Raw genomic sequence first — 17,789 nt, 5'->3', positions numbered from 1 at the left:
AACGCAGGACTCGATAAAAAAAGCGTAACCTCTCTATGGCCTCTATTACTGTAAGGCATTTGATACAATTTCGCATAAGCTCATCTTGTATTTGCTCAGATGCCTTGCGGTACCCGACAAAATAGTGAGATGCATTGAACAACTGATACCATTTTGATACCATAACATCTGGTTAAGCAAGAGTCCAAACAGGGTGGGTCACTGTCAGAAGGGGTGTATTTCACATGTTACGATCTCCTCTTCTATTGTACTCCACCATCTTTTCTCGATTTGATACCCCCATGCCCTCTGTACCAGTCATGATTCCCTCTATTCATACACATAATGCCTTTTTGGTATGATGCCATTTTTTTTTCTATTCAACACCCCAAATTCACACTGCCATGAAATTCAAGAATTTTTTTTAATAATTCAGCCTTCCCTTCGAATTTTTGCAGTACTCGATCTGACAATTTTTTTTTGCATGTGTCCATCTTCCCTTCGCTTTTATTAGATGTGCTACACGTCATAACAGAAAAAAATAATGCTTTCTTGCCACGCAACAATCTTTGGTCTTTTTTTTCTCTAACAGCATCTTCTATCCTTCCATTCGACATGCCATACATCCCAATCCTACTTTTGTAACTTTCATTACAACGACCAGCTCGAATGGCCTTTGGAAACTTCTTTTTGTAGCGGTGCAGTACTTCCACTAATACTCCTAGTGTAATAGTCCTTGTTACTAATTTGATTGATTATTTCAGAAGTTTGATATGTTGGACCACTATCAAACTAATAAAATGAATTTTGTCTGATATTTATCTCGTTTGGTAGAACATTTCGGTAGCACCTATCAAATTTTTTCTGAAGAAATGTAATCGATACATTTATGGATGTAGCCGTTACTACGTGGTAAATTATCATGAAAAATGAGAAATGAAACTTTCTACAATTTTTCATCACTTTTGTTTGTAACAAACAAACTTCACTGTATTTTCGTACTATAAGGGTATTTTAGTGTTAGTTTGAAAATGTCCTTGAAGGACTAAAACTGAATTAACGTTAGTTACAAATAAAAGTAGTAAAAACATAGAAAGTTGCATTGCTCATTTTGCATGAAATATAATCGAATTATTTGATTGATATTTTATATTCCGCACCACACATTGAATTTGAATGCGTTCTGATTCCGATATCCGATTACTAGAGTAGATTTTTCTTGGGCTATTAGTCTAATCAACAAGTTCAAAAACATGAAAAATAGAGATAAAGGTCCTAAAAATATGAGCGATAGCTCATTCAATTCGGAATCACCTCTAGAAAAATGTTTTTGAAGGATTTTGGAGCAGGTAAAAAATTGCAATTGTTATTAACAAAATGAGATTAAAAAAATCGTATTTAGTTTTTCGTTAACAACTCAAAAAATATTGATACTTGAGCAATTTTGAAAAGAACTCGTTAAAGGGGAGGAAATTTCCAATAAAAAAGTTGCAACTCCCGAAACTGTATCTCCATTATTTATAATTTTTATTCGAATTTGAAAATAGGGTTTCGCGCGGCTGTTACGGTATGCACGCGCTGCCGCTAAAGAGATTTATCAAAAGAAATCATTTTTTTATAATCATAGAAAATCATAGAAAAAAAAGTTTATCACCATTTTTTAAAAAGTTATTCAATCTCCATTGACAAAAATAATGGGATAAAAGGTATAAATAATTAGCCTATGAATTTTAAACTTCGTGGAGCCCTTTTGAAATATATACTTCATACGATCCTACGATAAAAGTTAATAAAAATTTATCAATTTGTTAGTTATGACTTTTTATAACTATTGCAAAATGAAATATCTAAAAATTGTTGAAACAAATTGTTTTTCAATTGATATTCAGCCTATGTCTGTTTTCACATTAAACAATGGCAGTTATTAACATAGGATATGAATTTTTCACGTAATTTGTTTATTAAATTGTTGTAAACAAATAGAGAAATTCAATATTTCTGTAAACATTTTTTCTGGCATTGATAATTATGATTTGAAATTTTTTTTTCATAATTTTAATTTTTATTTGTTTAAAATCGATTTCTCCATACTTTGATTGTTTAAATAATTAGTTATGAAATTTTTCATTTTATTCTAAAACAACGATAAAAATAAAATAAAAACAACAATAAAAATTAATTGTCGCTCCGGGGCGACGTCATTGATTCCAGTGGCGCATTTGCTTTTTCAGCTGCAAGAAAACCCGGAAAAATCTGCAGCACCACATCATCTGAAGATCTTGATCTAACAATGTCCTCTCTCTTATAAAACAAAATGTAGGGTGTCTCCAGAGGCTCCAATAAATTCAATGCATCGCCAGAACACTTCGTGACACGACTATCGTTAAGAAATAATTCTGCTTTTAAAAATCATAATTTACACTTGTAAATAGTTTGGCAACATTTTTTTTTATTCATTATTTAATTGTTTATTAGTTTAACAATTTGTTATAAACAGAAATTGACCAACGTTATATTTTTTTCTGCTCCAGAAAACAGCTATATACAATGTGGTCCACTAAGTCTGCAACAAATGGGAAACTTTTTTATTATCGTTTTTTCAGAAAATTTTATTCTTGACAAAAGTTGGTGCATGTTCCAAAACTATACTCAAAAAAACTATACTGAAATGGCTTTATGACAAACACCATACAGGATAGGCCAAAAAATATAAAGTTCGTTCAAGAGTAAAGTACCCTTATTTCAAAAAATATAGAAATATGTTAAAAAAAAAAGTTGCTTAAAATTAAAAGTTATGTTCAGATACGAAGTCATGGCCTGCTATTCGAATTTTTTCTTTCTTTTGGAAAATTTTGAATTACTCCCGTATGATACATATTTTTAGTATTTTGATTTGATATCAAATTAATTTGGAGTATTTTTTATCAAATTGAAGTGTATTTGTAAAATTAACTTGTATTTGTATTATTTTAGGTGACCGTCAACTTAATGTTTGTTGCAACGATATTTAACAGAAGTCTAGAATAAAACAAATACTCTTTTTAACGAGGCAAATACTTTTCTGACTAAATGTTCATATGAATAAACTGTCGATAAAAGTATAAAATTTCTTTCATTCTGACTACAACGCCTCAACTAGAACAGATATTAAAAAACAATCCAAAATCTATCGCGGATAGTCATGAACAAAAACACATACGCCCTGAAACAATACTGTAGTTTGATAGTGTGGCTTCTTGAAACTTGCCTGTAAAACGTTTTCAGTATTATTAACGTTAATCTAAAAGGCAGAATTGGTTTTAATCTGTGGCGATGGTAATAAAACAATGCGCGAAGCTGCAAATATTTTCAACTAGCGGCATCCAGACAAACAAATTTGCTAATCAAGTGTGAGTAGAATTTGAAAGAATTTCAAACAGACCGGCTCACTAGAATATAAATATAGTACGAAACCTGTAAGCACAGAAGAAAACCAGCTTGACGTACTTCAAGCAGTAGTAGAAAATCCTAAAAGGTCCACCCAAGAAATTGGTGATTATACCGGCATAAAAAAACCTCTGTGAAGCGTATTCTCAAGAAACATAAGTACCATGCTTACAAACCTACATTCATTTGTACATTTCAAGAAAGAGACTATGATTTGAGATATGATTTTTCCATGTGGATTCAGAGTGAAATAGAAGAACAACGAGATTTTCATCGATGTATTCTGTTTGGAGGTAAATCTACTTTTACAACAAATGGAGTTCTGTCATCACATGGTGGTCAGATGGTGGTCAGATGTCAACCCAAATTTCATTATTGACAACAAAAATGAATACTATCAGAAAATAAACATTTGGTGTGGTATATTAAATGATAAATTACTAGGCCCGTTTCTTTTTCGCGAGAATTTGAATGGTGACAGGTACTTTTACTTTTTGGAAACTGAAATAGGAGAGTTTTTGGATGATATGGTATTGGAAGAATGGCAAAAGTTATGGTTCCAACATGACGAATGTCCTGCCCATTCTACTAGAAATGTTTCTCAGTGGCTGAATAGGACATTTCGTAATAAATGGTTAGGACGAAATACCAATCCTCGATGGCCTTACACCTCTAGACTACTTCTTATGGGGATACTTAAAACAAAAAGTCTACAGAGATCGACCCTTTAATAATGTTAATGAGCTTGAAACTTCATTACGAGTTCATCGCAGAAATATTCCCGCTAATGTGTTGCGATCTACATTAAACGAATTTTATGAACGAACAATTAGATGCATCGAAAGAGAAGGTGGACATACAGAGACGCTTCGATAATTTTTATTGTTAGCACCTGTTAAGTTGTTAAGTTACCTACTGTATTTTTCTGTACTATCGTTTATTGGTTCTTTTTTGTTCATGGCTATCCGCGATAGATTTTGACAGTTTATTCATATGAACATTATACTTACTAAAGTATTTGCCCCGTCAAAAAGAGTATTTGTTTAATCTAGAGTTCTGTTAAATATCGTTGCAACAAACATGAAGTTGACGGTCACTTAAAAAAATACAAATCCAAGTAAATTTTACAAATACACTATAATTTGATGAATAATACTTCAAACTAATTTGATTGTGGCTACTTCAAATACATATTGCTATGTATCATACTGTAAAAGTGTTTGCAAATTGGATTCTTTCCCCAGTTTTGTTTTATGTAGTTTTTTATGGTACTTCCTTTTTTATATTCTATCCTGTACAAAGATAAGAGAAGAATATTCTCGCAGGGAATGTATAAATTTTATTCACATTAGAGCAATAAATAGTTTATGGTAGCGGTTGTTCATATTAACTTCCCTCATCAACCCATAAATAACAGTGGCGACGAGGAAAAAGAGTAATAATGTCGAATCTAGGACATATTAGAGAGTTTGATCCTCAAACTAGCGATTGGACCATTTTCATCAGAAGGATGGAAAACTATTTCATAGTAAATGGAATAACAGATGCTGACAAAAAACGTGCGATTTTATTAAATGCACTCAGTGAAGAAGCCTATAAACTGATATATAACCTATCCTTGCCCAACAAACCTGAAGACAAGGATTATAAAAATTTGATAATCTTGTTCAACGATCATTTTAAGGATAGTGAATCCATTTTTGCTCACCGATACAAATTTTACAATGCAGTAAAGTCAACTCAAGAAAGTTCCGCCGAATGGGCCGCAAGGGTACGAAATCTTGCTTCGAGTTGCGAATTTGAGTCAACAATGTTGGATATGCTTTTGAGGGATCGATTTGTTGTTGGATTTGAGAAGGGTACTGTTCAGGACAGACTTTTTGAAGAGAAGAAGGACTGTAAATTTTCAGATGTTATTCGCATAGCTTCGTCCAAAATGGCAGCTAGGCAAAATAATTTATAATGATATGTGCAATGATATTGATATATTTGTTATAAAAAATGGGGCTACACCAATTTTAGGGCGCGATTTCATGAGTTTATTTAAATTAAAAATTGCATCAGTCAATTATTATTCAACTACTCCCACCAGCGTTGATGAAATTATCAAAAGGTACGATGCATTATTTTCTCCTGGGCTTGGTACTTTTAACAAAGGTACTGTAACTTTAAAATTAAAAGACGAAGAGGTATCTCCTAAATTTTTTCGTGCAAGACCCTTACCTTACGGTTTGCGAGATAAAGTAAACGATGAAATTGATAGATTGGTTGAGATAGGAATTTTGAAACCTGTTGATTTTTCAAAATGGGCAACTCCCATTGTACCAGTCATTAAAAAAGACGGTTCTGTTCGCATATGTGGAGATTTCAAAATTACTATCAATCCTGTTCTTGAAATTGATCAGTTTCCACTTCCTCGGATAGATGATTTATTTTCACGATTACAGGGGGGTGCAATATTTTCTAAAATTGACTTATCGCAGGCCTATGCTCAAATACTTTTAGATGAAAACTCCAAGGAATTAGTCACAATTTCAACCCATAAAGGTTTATTTCAATACCAACGATTACCATACGGTGTTGCATGTGCTTGTGCTAAGTTTCAAAAAAATCATGGAATCTTTGTTACAAAACATAGAAGGATCAGTTGTTTTTTTGGACGATATTCTTGTGTGTGGTAAAAATGATTTTGAACATAATAGTAGGCTTGACAAAGTTCTGTCTCGTTTGCAAGAAGTAGGTTTGAAGGTTCGTGTCGATAAATGTGATTTTAATAAAGCAGAAGTTCAATATTTAGGTTACATTATTAATAAAGATGGATTGTCTACTTCTCAAGATAAAATTATTGCCATTGAGAAGGCACCGATTCCAGAAAACATTACCCAGTTGAAATCTTTGTTAGGAATGATAAATTACTACGGAAAATTCATTCCCAATCTTGCAACAGTTCTCAGTCCATTATATAATTTATTAAAAAAGGATGTCAAGTTCATTTGGAGTAAAAAATGTGATACTGAATTCAAAAAAATTAAAAATTTGTTAAGTTCTGCTCCAGTATTAACACACTATAATCCAGAATACGAATTGAGACTGACAACTGATGCAAGCCCTTATGGAATAGGGTGTTTAATAAGTCACATTTTACCAAATAATGTCGAAAAACCTATAGCATATGCAAGCCGTACCTTATCTGTAGCTGAAAAAGGGTACAGCCAAATAGAAAGAGAGGGACTGAGTATAATTTTCGGTTTGTGTAAATTCAATCAGTATCTTTACAATAGAGATTTTACATTGGTTACGGATAATAAACCGCTTATGGCAATTTTTAATCCAAAAAAAGGTATTCCTCAATTTTCAGCGAATCGACTACGCCGCTGGGCAGTCATATTATCAAATTATCGTTACAAAATAGAATACGTTAAGTCCGAAAATAATTCCGCAGATTTTCTTTCACGTTTACCCTTGAATATAAATGTGGAAGATGAATGGAAATCTGTTGATTTGATTATTTCAATTATTTTGAAACTGAATTAACTGCAGCGAATTTTGAGCATGTTAAGCAACATATACGTTTTGATGAAACTTTACAAAAGATAATCAAATATGTAAAATACGGTTGGCCGAAAAGCTCAAAGAATACTGCAAGATTCAAACAATTTTATCCAATCAGGCATGAATTATCGATCGAAAACAATATTTTATTATGGAATCATAGAATTGTTATACCGGAAGGTCTTAAGAAACAAATATTATCACAGCTTCATTCCTCGCATATTGGTGTAATGAAAATGAAAAGTATTGCTAGGAATCATTTCTATTGGCCCGGTATAAACGCTGATATTGAAAGATTGTCTAACTCATGTAAAAATTGTTCAGTTAATAAGTCAAGTCCAGTCAAAAATAAATTACTTCCCTGGAAATGGCCCGATGAAATTTTTTATCGAATTCATATAGATTATTTTGGTCCATTTCTGGATAATTATTACTTGATTATATTCGACGCACATACAAAGTGGATTGAAGTGTTTCCCACAAGAACAATGTCTTCAAGTTTCACTGTGAAAGCACTCCATTCAGTATTTTCACGTTTTGGAATACCTAAATATGTAATGTCGGATAACGCAAAAAATTTCACAAGTGGTGAATTTCAAATATTTCTGAAAAGATATAATATTATGCATATTACATCTTCTCCATTCAATCCTCAATCAAATGGTGCCGCAGAAGTAACGGTAAAAACTGTTAAAAAATCTTTACAGAATGCTCTAGGTACAAATAAAAACATCGATATTTCTACAGCACTAAATGATTTTTTGTTCGACTATAGAACCTCTGTTCATTCAACAACTAACGTATCACCTTCAATATTAATGTTTGGCCGCGATATACGTACAAAATTCGATTTATTGAAACCTCCTATAGAAGACATCAAAAAAAGAATAGAAAAACAACAGGTAAAACAAATTAAACATTTTGGTGGGAAGGATAGACCAACATTTAATATAAATGAAAATGTTATCGTAAAAGACTATCGTACGATAAACAAGGTAACTTGGATACCCGCTGTGGTTAAAAAAATATTAGGTAAATGTACATATATAGTTTTTGTTCCCGAAATCAATCGTTTATGGAAACGTCATACAAACCAGATATTAAAATCAAATGTTGTCTCTCGTTTACCAATTCATAACGATTGTGAAGATGCAGAACAAGATCATAAAAAAACTGAAATTTCTGAAAGCGGCTGTTCGACTTTTGTTCATGAATCGAGTACCACTGTAAATATTTCCAACTCTGAAAACCAGGGTTTGACAAGTAGTACTAGTGAAAACTTTGAAAGGCCAAAACGTGTTATTAAACCACCTGATAGATTAACTTATACCTGATGCATGTTTATTATGTATAATATTTATATTTTGTTACTTGCATAATTATAATCGAATTTTTAAAATTATATAACTTGATTAGAGAGGGGAGAGTGCTATGTATCATACTGTAAAAGTGTTTGCAAATTGGATTTTTTCCCCAGTTTTGTTTTATGTAGTTTTTTATGGTACTTCCTTTTTTATATTCTATCCTGTACAAAGATAAGAGAAGAATATTCTCGCAGGGAATGTATAAATTTTATTCACATTAGAGCAATAAATAGTTTATGGTAGCGGTTGTTCATATTAACTTCCCTCATCAACCCATAAATAACACATATTGAATCAAAATAGTAAAAATATGTATTATACGGGGATAATTCAAAATTTTCCAAAAGAAAAAAAATTCGAATAGCAGGTCATGACTTCGTATCTGAACATAACTTTCAATTCCAAGAAAATTTTCTCTTCAACATATTTCTATATTTTTTGAAATAAGGGTACTTTACTCTTGAACGAACTTTATTATATTTTTTGGCCTATCCTGTATGGTGTTCGTCATAAAGCCATTTCAGGTACACTTGGTATAGTTTTGGAATATGCATCAACTTTTGTCAGGAATAAAATTTTATGAGAAATCGATAATAACAAAGTTTCCCATTTGTTGCACACTTAGTGGACCACACTGTATAAAAAAGTGCCATATTTTTTAAAATTCATTATAATACTTTCTTTTTATGGCACTTTTTTATATATAGCTGTTTTTATAATTTTTTCTACTTCAGAAAAAAAAATATAACGTTGGTCAATATTTGTTTATAACAAATTGTTAAACTAATAAACAATTGAATGATAAATAAAAATTTTTTTTTTCACCAAACTATTTAGAAGTGTGAATTATGATTTTTGAAAGGAAAATTATTTCTTAACTAATTATTTAAACAATCGAAATATAAAAAAATCGATTTTAAATAATTAAAAATTGAAATTATGAACACAAAAAATTAAATCATAATTATCTCTAGACAACAAAATAGCAAAAAAAAATTTCAAAAATATTGAATTTCTCTATTAAAACAATTCAATAAACAAATTAGGTAAAAAAATCATATCCTATGTTAATAACTGCCATCGTTCAATGTGAAAACAGACATAGCTAAATATCAATTGAAAAAGTTTAAAATTTATTAGCCAATTATTTATACCTTTTATTCCATTATTTATGTCAACGGAGATTGGGAAAAAAATTGTTAGTTAACAATTGAATAACTTTTTGAAAAATGGTGATAAACTTTTTTTTTCTATGGAACTCGATTTATTCAAGTGTTAAGTAGATACTAGATTTTTTTCAAATTTTCAAAATGACATTTTATAGTAATGATAATAATACGTTTTTATTCACCATAATAATACAAATGGAATAGACAAAAATAAAATAAAATGGTATACAGGAACAATAACAAAAACAGTATATGGTGAATAGGCGGAGTATCAGCCAAGGCTGTTTTTCAACTCAACCTGGGAGAAACTATAATTAAATAATATGAACACAAGTCGAGTTAACAATATAAAAAAAAATTGCTATTGCTTTACTTTAGAATATTCATTTTAGAAATGCCAAGTTCGGGAACGGAAAAGAGGCTAATGAGTTGAATAGTTGGGTGCATTACACGAGAAGCAGCGGGTGAAGATGGAAGATTTGTGTTTGGGGATGACTAGAACTGAACTGTTCCTTGTAGTAAAGCTGTTAATCGTAGAGAATGTTTTAAGCTTCTTCAGTAAGTAATCAGGTTGGCGAATTATCAAAACTTTATGTGTGTTGGTAAGAAGGTGTAGAGTTCTCAGTTTTTCAACATTTAACCATCCTGATTCTTGCAATGCTGGATAGTCATATTTCCAAATACCAAACGAGAAACGTAGACAGCTATTCTGAATACGCTGTAGTCGGAGAGCATCCGATTGTTTTGAAGTAGGTCCATAAAAACTGTCGCCATAGGAAATTTTTGACATAATCAGAGACTCGAATAGTCTAAGTTTCAAGTTTGTGTTGAGCAAATCACGATTAGGAAAAAGCTGTCTGAGAACGATATAAGAGTTGGTGAGCTCTCTGTTCTTCTTAGCTCCGAACATCATTATTGCGGATTTGTCAGGATTGAGCTTGAGCTTATAGGCAGTAGAAATGTCAAAGATGGCTTGGAGATCGTTATTAATATACAACAGAGCAGATGTAGACTCGTCAGGCAAAAAAGAGAAATATAACTGCATGTCGTCTGCATAGTGATGCATATTTTTTTTACGGACAGATGAAAGTCACAAATATACAAGCTAAAAAGCAAGAGCCTGAGTATAGATCCTTGTGGCACTACCTTCAATACCGGTAGAGCATCTGAAATAACTTCATCCACAACAACTCTTTGAGTACGATTCTTCAGATAGTTTTCTAAGAGAGACACTGCTTTCCGAGAAAAACCGAAGTAGACAAGTTTGTCACACAATATCTCATGATCTAGAATCTAGAGTGTCAAATGCCTTGCTGTAATCTAGAAGTATTAAACAGGTCAAATTTTGATCATCTGCAGCTTGAAAAATATCGTCTGTAATTGACAGAAGAGCCGTGGTGGTACTATGATGAGGTCTGAATCATGATTGTACAGATGTTATAATATGATTTTTATTGACGTACTCATCAATTTGATTTTTCAGAATCGATTCCACCACTTTAGAGAGATACGGTAGAATTGTAATTGGTCTTAGGTCAGAAAGGAAAGTAGATGAGTTACACTAAGCCAGAGGGATAACCAATCCATTCTTCCAACATTTTGGAAATTGGCGACTGGTAATGATATAGTTTATGAGATAAGTGAAATAATTTATCAAAAAAGAGTCAATGAGATTGATCATTTTGAGGGATATTCCGTCAGAACCCATAGCGTTGCTCTTGTTGTGTCTTAGGGAACTTCGCACAATCTCACAGGTGACTGAGGTGAAGTGATTGAGTGGAGTTTTCAGATTCTTCCGAATTAACATATCGATCTAATAAGGACAATTATGTTATAAAAAAATATTTCTTAACTCTTTTAAAATTGCTCAAATATTAATATTTTTTGAGTTAGTAACGAAAAACTAAATACCATTTTTTTAAATTTTATTTTGTTAATAACAATTGCAATTTTTTACCTGCACCAAAATCCTTCAAAAACATTTTTCTAGAGGTGATTCCGAAGCAAATGAGCTATCGCTCATATTTTTAGGACCTTTATCTCTATTTTTCATGTTTTTGAACTTGTTGGTTAGACTATTTATAAACATTTCGGCAGTGACTATACATTTTTTTTACACAATACATTCATCAACAATCAAAGAGCAAAATATTTACCACAAGTGGCAGAAAAAAATTGTTAATTAACAAATCCGTTTTCAAGCAATAAGTTTTTTCCCATTTGATTTGAATGATCATGATTTTTTCAAATCATGATTTGCATCAAAGATTGTGTTTCTAGAGGAACATTTAGACTTCCTTCAGACAACGCATTTGTTTATAACAACTTCTTGAACAATAACAGATGAGAGTTTCTAAAAATCATTTCCATGTAGCTTCTAATTACAAAAAAAGGATCGATAGTCATATTAAAAAATATATTTTCAATGATTAATGAATCTTTTCATTATTATTGATAACAGATTGAAAAATAACAATTTTTTCATTTCATTCATCAGAAGACTAATAACTCATTAATTGAAATGCAGGAAAAAATAAAAGGTATGAATTTTATTTCAAATCACAGAATCACAAAAAATGTTTGAAACAATTTATAATAATATATAATAAATAATTTATAATAATGTATATAATATAAATTTATAATCACACACTTTCTAGCTCTCTTCGTCTTCATCTCCTGATCACTTGGAGTCAGTTGTACTTGTTGAAAAACCACCATTTTCATAATTTGTTAATTTGTTTTCGTTCACATTGTATATGTTTATAGGTAGTTAAGAGATTAATTTTGCCATAATAAAAAGTGTGAGTTGAGTTGTCCAAAAATTAATACATTCATTCAAGAGTTTACTGAGATATTTCCTCTACTTCAACATTTTCAAGGCCTACCTGCTCAATGGGTCGAGATTTCGAGAAGGGCCATTAGGCTTTTTTTCATCAGGAACGTAGATAACCCATTCGATTCGGGTATATTTCAAACCCCACTCTACCGAGTTTCAGCTCAATATCTCATACAGTACGTTAGTCATATGATGACAAATTCCCAAATTCCTGATTTTTCAACTGACTCTGTATAAAAACAATGGAACAAACAGTCAAGGACATCCTAAACGAATCAAACGAAGCAATTGAGCAACTTCGTGAGGATTTGAGCAGGACCCTAAAAGAAATCGAAGATGACATCAAAGACAAAAAAAAGAACACCAGGAAGAGTAATTTTTGAAATTTATCAGAAGGTGCAGGGAAGTACATTCGGAGGCCGACTTGTGGATATACATGATTGGAGATATGGTCAAAACCATACAAAAGGCTACGATCAGATTTTCAGGAGGAAAAATACAATTTGATAGGGAGGAGCAGAACGCTGTAAGCGGCAGCTTAGAGCAAATTATGACAATGAGTGGGAAGTTAGAGAGCTCAGATCACTTGAGATAGAAGAGAGTATGCTAAAAGGGAGAATCAGGGTGTGAGAAAAAAAAGTGAAGGTAGAAAATGAAAGGGACGGAATGCCAGCTTTTATTGTGAGATAAGAAGGCTTGGTAGGGTGGATGAACGGTATGAGAGAAGAGTGACAGATTATGAAAAATATGATGATGAATATCGATAGGCAACTGAAGGTCCTTTCTTTAAAGGAAAAATAGAGGAAAGAAAACTTATCCAACCGAACTGGAGCGACCAAGGCAGGTAAGGACAGGGTGTAACTCCACCTCTCCTAGAAGAGGAAATTGTTATAATGAAGAAAAATCAGGAAGATAACATATCAACTGCAAGGATAAGTAGAGAAAGGCTCCACAGAGAGGAGTGCTTATCTTATGTTGAGGCCGTGACTCGAAATCGAGCGGATGGGATCGGTATAATTGTAGGAAACGAAAGAAATAATGTAAGGATTATGAATGTGTATAAGAGCTTGGTGGAAAGAGAAACGTGAGACTGGGAAGGAAGGAAGATTCTGGTTGGGGATGTGAATACGAAGAATGTAGCATGGGGTAGCAACACCACGAATGAAACGGGAGATGTGCTAGAGTGGATGATTAAGAGAGGGAGGGAGGGAGAGGAATGATTGCGAGAGTCCCTTTCTCCAGCAACAGGGGTGGAAGTTGGGTCGACTTGACCATCAGTGAGAATGCGCAGGTGAATAATTGGAAAATGTGTATGGAGGAAACAATGAATAGCCACAGGATGATCCAGTTTTGTTTGATGGGGTTACCAAAGATGAGGAGAGCGGTAGTCACGAATATTAGAAAAAGCGAGAAAGTTGCACAGCAAAATCGAAGAGAAAAAAAGGATAAAAGAGACCTAACTAGCAATTTCATATTCTATAATATTTGCGAAAATGTTTCGGAGAAACAAATTAAAAAACTTTATTTCTCCCAGAAACGTTTTTAATATGTTTATAAAACAGCTATAAGTTAGAAATTGGCACCGTTATGAAAAACAATGCAACCATAAATAATATTTTGTCAGGCCTTTTACAAATACTAAAAAACAGTTTTTAGTCTGATCAACAAGTTCAAAAACATGAAAAATAGAGATACAGGTCCTGAAAATATGAGCGATAGCTCATTCGATTCGGAATCACCTCTAGAAAAATGTTTTTGAAGGATTTTGGTGCAGGTAAAAACTTGCAATTGTTATTAACAAAATAAGAATAAAAAAAATGGTGTTTAGTTTTTCGTTAGTAACTCAAAATATATTAATATTTAAGCAATTTTGAAAATAGCTCATTGAAGAGTAGGAAATTTCCAATAAAAAAGTCTTGACTCCCGAAACTAAATCTCCATTATTTATAATTTCAATTTGACGTTGAAAATAGGGTTCCGCGCGGCTGTTACGGCATGCGCGCGCTGTCGCTGAAGAGAGTTTATCAAAACAAATAATTTTTTTATAACATAAAGTGTCATTTTAAAAACTTGTAAAAATTCTAGTATCTTCTTAACACATGAATAAATCGAGGCCGGTAGAAAAAAAATTGAATCACCATCTTTCAAAAAGTTATTCAATTGTTAATTAACAAATCCTTTGCCGATATCCGTTGGCATAAATAATGGGATAAAAGGTATAAATAATTGGCCTATGAATTTCAAACTTGGTGGAGCCTTTCTGATATATATACTCCATACGATCCTGCGATGAAAGTTCATGAAAATTCATTAGTTTGTCAATTATGATTTTTTATAACTATTGCAAAATGAAATATTTAAGAATAGATGATGAAAATTGTTTTCCAATTAATATTCAGCTATGCCTGTTTTCATATTGAACAATGGCAGTTATTAACATAGGATATGAATTGTTTACGTAATTTTTTTATTAAATGGTTTCAAACAAATAGAGAAATTCAATATTTTTCAGAATTTTTTTTGCTATTTTGTTGTCTAGAGATAATTATCATCTTCAGAAAACATTTTTCCTTGAATTTTATTTTTAATTGTTTAAAATCCATTTTTTTATATTTCGATTGTTTAAATAATTAGTAAAGAAATAATTTTGCTTTCAAAAATCATAATTTACACTTTTGAATAGTTTGGCAGAAAAATTGTTTTTATCCATCATTTAATTGTTTATTAGTTTAACAATTTGCTATAAACAAATATTGACCAACGTCATATTTTTTTTCTGAAGCAAAAAAAATTATAAGAACAGCTATATATGAAAAAGTGCTATGAATTTTTTTTCATTCATTATAACACTTTCTAATATATATTATAATAAATTAAAAAAAATTATGGCATTTTTATATATATATATATATATATATATATATATATATATATATATATATATATATATATATATCTATTTTTATAATTTTTTTCTGCTTCAGAAATAAAATAACGTTGGTCAATTTTTTTTTATAACTGTTAAACTGATAAACAATTAAATGATGAATAAAAAATGTTTTTTTGCCAAACTATTTAAAAGTGTAAATTATGAATTTTAAAAGCAAAATTATTTCTTAACTAATCATTTGAACAATCGAAATATAAAAAAAATTGGGAAAGAAAGTTTTTGGCTTTCTACTACTCCATCTGATACAAAAAAATGGATTAATTAATTAATTATTTTCAAATTGATTAATCCTTCCTTTCTTTGGAAGATTCTCTCATCCATTTTTTTGTATCAGATGGAGTAGTAGAAAGCCAAAAACTTTCTTTCCCAAAAATTAATCACTCCTAAAAATATAACCCTTTCAAATCATAAAAAAAATTGATTTTAAACGAATAAACATTAAAATTGAGATTTTTAAAAAAATCATAATTATCTCCAGACAACAAAATAGCAAGAACACATTTTCAAATTGTTCAAAACAATTCAATTAAACAAATCACGTAAAAACTTCATATCCTATGTTATTAACTGCCATTGTTCAATGTGAAAACAGACATAGCTTAATATCAATTGAAAAAAATTCATCAACAATTTTTAGCTATTTCATTTTGCAATAGTTATAAAAAATCATAATTAACAAATTAATAAATTTTTATGAACTTTCATCGCAGGATCGTATGAAGTATATATATCAAAAGGGCTCCACGAAGTTTAAAATATATAGGCCAATCATTTATACCTTTTATCCCATTATTTATGCCAATGGAGATTGGGAAAAAATTGTTAGTTAACAATTGAATAACTTTTTGAAAAATGGTGATGAAATTTTTTTTTCTACGGGACTCAATTCATTTAAGTGTTAAGAAGATACCAAGATTTTTTTCAAATTTTCAAAATGACATTCTATGTTATAAAAAAATTATTCCTTTCGATAAACTCTCTTTAGCGGCAGCGCGCGCGTGCCGTAACAGTCGCGCGGAACCCTATTTTCAACGTCAAATTAAAATTATAAATAATGGAGATAGAGTTTCGGGAGTCGGGACTTTTTCATCGTAAATTTCCTCCACTTCAACGAGCTTTTTTCAAAATTGCTTACATATTAATATTTTTGAGTTATTAACGAAAAACTAAATACCATTTTCTCAAATCTTATTTTGTTAATAACAATTGCAATTTTTTACCTGCACGAAAATTCCTCAAAAATATTTTTCTAGAGGTGATTCCAAATTGAATGAGCTATCGCTCATAGTTTTAGGACCTTTACCTCTATTTTTCATGTTTTTGAACTTGTTGGTTAGACTATTTATAAACATTTCGGCAGTGACTATAAATTTTTTTTACACTCTATAAAAGTACTTTTGTAAAGATACTTGTGTAGCCTAAAACGATAATTATGAAATAAAAAAGTGTTCAGAATATTTTCTTAAAAGCGCAAAAAGTAATTTTGTATCAGGAAAATATAATTGATACGTCACCAACTAAAAACTAACAATATTCACTGCGAATGAAATTTTATTGAAAAATATATAGCCTAATATTAGCAAAATTTTGAAAAAAAAATTAGTTATAAAAAAATTCACTCTGTCGATGTATTGATTTTCTAGTCGCAAACTTTACTCACTTTGTTCTCAATAATATAATCTTATAATAAACTATGTACTTTTCAGTCGTAAAAATCACTATATGTCAGTATTCCGAATTGCTATATTTTAAAGTAGTGTCGTTCTGAAAAATAATTTGATATCAAGCAAGCATTTTAACGTATTTCAGCTACTCTTATCCCTATGAAATTGTTAAGAAACACTTAGTTATAGGAGTGACGGTATTGCGGCAGAGTCGAAGTACTTTTAAAGCTATATAATTTCAATATTCAATAATTCAACTTGGATTAGTTTAAGTTTAAGTCACCACTTCTGTCGGGAGTCCCGAGACGCACACGTTTTTTTAAGTTTGATCACTGATCATATTTTGGAATTCATTTATTGTAAAAATTTTTTGTACTCACATAAACGCGGATGAAAGATGATGTGTGTGATTTATCCATTGGGTTGTATTTCCTACACTTCATTGGATAATGTCCCGTTGCTTGTAGGAAATTGATTACAAAGGCTCGTTCACAACGCTGGTGTAGTTGTGCGAACCTGCTGGATGAAATTGTTTGATTTTGAAATAAATTATTGATTGATTCCTGATTGTCATTAGTAGTTTTTAGTTATCTAATTAGTTGCTTTAATGCTTTCATTTTCATATTTGCATATTTGGATATCATATTTTGAGGTTAAAACTTACCGGTTTGGTAACATCGTCTGTGAAATTTTTGAATATTTCGTTGTTTGCATTGAAGAACTCAGATGCTTCATCGCTCTCCACATAATTCACCACAAGCACTGTGGTTTTGAAGTTGAGTTGTATTCTGATTGAATCACTTTCATTCAGTTTATTCAACATGACACTTTTGACAGTTCATTGTC

The 17,789-nt window shown here is 31.1% G+C and overlaps 1 protein-coding gene across 8 annotated transcripts in view; it reads right to left on the bottom strand.

The window, feature by feature from the left end:
- The window catches only part of LOC111511999 (uncharacterized), an 82,763-nt gene extending 64,974 nt beyond the window's left edge, over positions 1-17,789 (bottom strand). For 4 of the 8 annotated variants that reach the window (XM_074172350.1, XM_074172363.1, XM_074172365.1 and 1 more), the window contains exon 1: positions 17,608-17,788. In XM_074172350.1, the coding sequence (XP_074028451.1) occupies positions 17,608-17,690 (83 nt within the window). In that variant the 5' untranslated portion in view covers positions 17,691-17,788. Of the gene's footprint in view, positions 1-17,323; positions 17,463-17,607 lie in introns of all 8 variants that reach the window. The other 4 variants (XM_074172362.1, XM_074172361.1, XM_074172357.1 and 1 more) reach the window with 3 other exon arrangements.

This window comes from Leptinotarsa decemlineata, unplaced genomic scaffold (genome assembly GCF_025532065.1).
Source record: "Leptinotarsa decemlineata unplaced genomic scaffold, Ldec_3_MD MMD2_tig00000090_RagTag_RagTag, whole genome shotgun sequence".
NCBI classification, from domain to species: Eukaryota; Metazoa; Arthropoda; class Insecta; order Coleoptera; family Chrysomelidae; genus Leptinotarsa; species Leptinotarsa decemlineata.
This window is presented reverse-complemented; position numbering and strand designations above follow the sequence as displayed.